The sequence below is a fragment of the Rhipicephalus sanguineus genome, chromosome 9 (genome assembly GCF_013339695.2).
Source record: "Rhipicephalus sanguineus isolate Rsan-2018 chromosome 9, BIME_Rsan_1.4, whole genome shotgun sequence".
NCBI lineage: Eukaryota > Metazoa > Arthropoda > Arachnida > Ixodida > Ixodidae > Rhipicephalus > Rhipicephalus sanguineus.
This window is the reverse complement of record NC_051184.2, coordinates 134,920,607-134,923,630: the sequence shown is the minus strand read 5'-3', so window position 1 is coordinate 134,923,630 and position 3,024 is coordinate 134,920,607. Positions and strand designations below refer to the sequence as shown.

Here is a 3,024-nt window from a genome sequence, read left to right as displayed (position 1 = left end):
TGCGTGTATGTATCCGTAAGCAACATTGAAAACTTTTGGGGATGAAGGTTGCACCCCTCCACCCCCCCCCCCCCCTTGGCCACGCCCCTGGTTGCTTTCGACCTCGTAAGGGCTTCCAACAAGTGGGACGACTGCGACAAGCTTACCAACGTACGCTTTTACCTAGCTGATATGGCCAGCCACTGGTTTAAAAACAATGAGTCTGACATCACTGTCGACCTTTCAGGCATCCATCACAGAGGTCTGCGATCGTCGCACCGTGCGCCGGCTTCGCTGTGGAGCAGTGTTTGCGTAGCCGAATCCACCGCCGGGAAGAGACGTTTAAGAACTATATCGAAGACGTCTTGTCTCTTTGCAAGCGCGTGGACCCATCTCTCGCCAAAATTGACAAGATAAAGCGCATCATGAAAGGACTCGACGACGACACGCTTGATGCTTGTCCCTCGAAACCCTCAGACTGTCAACGACGTGGTCCAACTCTATCTGTCGTACGACGACTTGCGAAAGCAGCTTGTCTCGACGCGCCATGTTGCCAAAGCTACAGCTGAGGTTCCCGCCCTTGTTAATGAGATCGCTGCTGATCACACCGTTTTACCGCCACAGATCAAGTTCATCCGTGAGGACGTTGCGCGTCAACTTTCCTTTGTCGACCGGACACCTGAACCAGTGACATCCTTGTACCCACGTCTTCGTCAGGTAATTCAGAAGCAAGTAGCCATCACCGCCTGTCACCATCACCGCCTGTCCCCATCATACTTGTTGCGGACGATTGCGGCCGCGCGGCAACAAGCAGGAGGACAAAGAGAAGAAAGAAGACGTAGACACGAGCAGTGGAATAAAGGAGATAGAATGCTTGGTCTAGGGCTCGGGTATTAATTACGCGACATTCTTTCTGGTGCCGAAAACCCCCCGGTCATCGCCCTTCCAAGACTTCCAGCTTCCATGGTATCGTTGGAACGGCTCCGCAAGAACCGTGGCGTCGTCAGGGCCAGCGTCACACGAACAATTACGCTCCTGACCGACGAACTTCAGGCCACGGCTCCCGATGCCGCTCAAGTTGATTCGCACGTGACATACCTGACTCAGAAGAACGTCGAGCTCGGCAACCTCAACAAGCAAATCCTCGACGCCACGGACGATGACGCTTATGACGAAGAGCTCGAGGCCGCGGAAGACTACGACCGGAAGGTGTCCTATGCCGTGTCTCGAGCGCGCTTCTTCCTGCGCCAACACGCCAACACAGCGACGGCAAGGAGGACTTCAAGGCCCGAGGCTACTTTACCGAACCCCGACGTCGCTGGGGCCGGCAGCTCAGCGCATACCGAGGTCACTGACGCTGCACCTCGTGTAACAGAGGGGACACCCGGCCCAGCAACCGTGCCGCGTCATCGCACAGTGGTCCTGCCGAAACTTCAGATACCTACATTTTCCGGCGCGCTTCGCGACTGGCAGACCTTCTGGGACCACTTCAGTGCCACGATCCACCGTAATGAAGACCTTCTGCCGATTGAGAAATTTAAGTACCTCCTCTCGTATTTGAGTGGCGCCGCGAAGAGAGCCATCGAAGGCATTAGACTCACGGAGGACAATTATGCGATCGCCATCAGGACCTTGATGGAGCGATTTGGTCGACGCGACTTGCTCATCAACGTGCACATCGACCACCTGCTCGCCTTACCACCCGTCAAGTCTTTGGCAGATGTCGACAAACTTCGCCTACTCTACGACAAGGTACAATTTCGCGTCTCGGCACTGACCGGTTTGGGCGTCTCACCCGACCAGTACAACGTGGTCCTCAACCGCGTCCTAATGAGATGCCTGCCTGACGACCTCGCGATCCTCTACCGGCAGAAGTCCAAAGAAGCCGCGCAGGATACGTCCGGTATAGCGACCCCCGAAGAAAGAGCTCGTCAGGTTGCAGAAATGCTAAGCTTCCTGCGCATACAAATTGAGGTTCGAGAGGAAGGCAGGCCATGACGAACGCCGTCTGCTTTCTCGCGGTTCCTGCCCGATGAAGATGTCGAACCTCCGTCAGCACCGACGGGACATTTGCCTACAGCGTCCGCACTTGCCGCCGAATCTGTTCCAATTACGGCCGCTTATGCAGCAGTTGTCAGCATACCATCGCGGACTGCAACGTTCAACTCTCAGCTGAGGAAAAACGGGCTCGGTTGCGCACCGCTCGTTGCTGCTACCGTTGCGGCTGGCAAAACCACATCGCGCGTTTTTGCCGACGTGCGCGCAGCATCATCTGTAGTAAGTGCAACCGACGACATCTCACTATCCTCTGTGAATTGTTCACGCCGGCAGCCTCAACTCGTGCAAACGCAACGACAGTGAACCAAGACGAGCCTCGCATCGCCGGGCGAGGCACGAACACGCCGTCAGTGACATCGGCCCCAAGCGCCCTGAGCGGAATGAACGCCGTTCTTCTCCAAACAGGACGAGTCTGGATCGAGTGCGGGTCTCAAAAGCGTCTGGTGCGCATTCTTCTTGACAGCGGTAGCCAGCGCACATTCATCCGAGCGGATGTCTCAAAGGACCTCAGATGCCCGGTTATCGGAACCGAAGAACTTTCCTTGGTAACGTTCGGCCACTCGAAGCCCCGCGAAGTAATGCGCAGTCGACCGGTAGCTTTGACTTTACGAGGCCAACGTAGGGACATAGTGGTAACCGTGGAGGCCTTGGAAGTCCCCGAAGTGTGTGCAGTTACAAGCCCGCCGCTCAGCACTGATATGTTGCAGCTTTTGTGCGACAAGAACTATGATGCAGCAGACAACTTTCATCCCGACACATGGTACCCACAGGAAGTAAGCGTATTACTTGGTTCCGACGTCTACTGGAAGGTCGCGACTGGAAAGGTTGATCATTTAACCAGCAACCTGACGGCCATGGAAACCAAGTTCGGCTGGACCATTCAGGGCACCACGGAACGCGAAAGAAGTTCAGCATTTCCGCGGTGCGACCGCGGCGGCCCACCGTCACAACGCCGGCCTTTCTTCAGAGGCTGCGCCCTTCAGACGG

At 56.0% G+C, this 3,024-nt stretch overlaps 1 protein-coding gene across 1 annotated transcript; it reads left to right on the top strand.

The window, feature by feature from the left end:
- Positions 1-942: 942 nt before the first annotated feature.
- On the top strand, positions 943-1,977 carry LOC119405867 (uncharacterized). Its single transcript, XM_037672695.1, has one exon. It carries the CDS (start codon positions 943-945, stop codon positions 1,975-1,977), a length of 1,035 nt encoding a protein of 344 aa, XP_037528623.1.
- Positions 1,978-3,024: the final 1,047 nt, after the last annotated feature.

Bases quoted from the DNA above. Each gene is read 5' to 3' on its own strand.
- LOC119405867 (XM_037672695.1), top strand. From the start codon at position 943: ATGGTATCGTTGGAACGGCTCCGCAAGAACCGTGGCGTCGTCAGGGCC.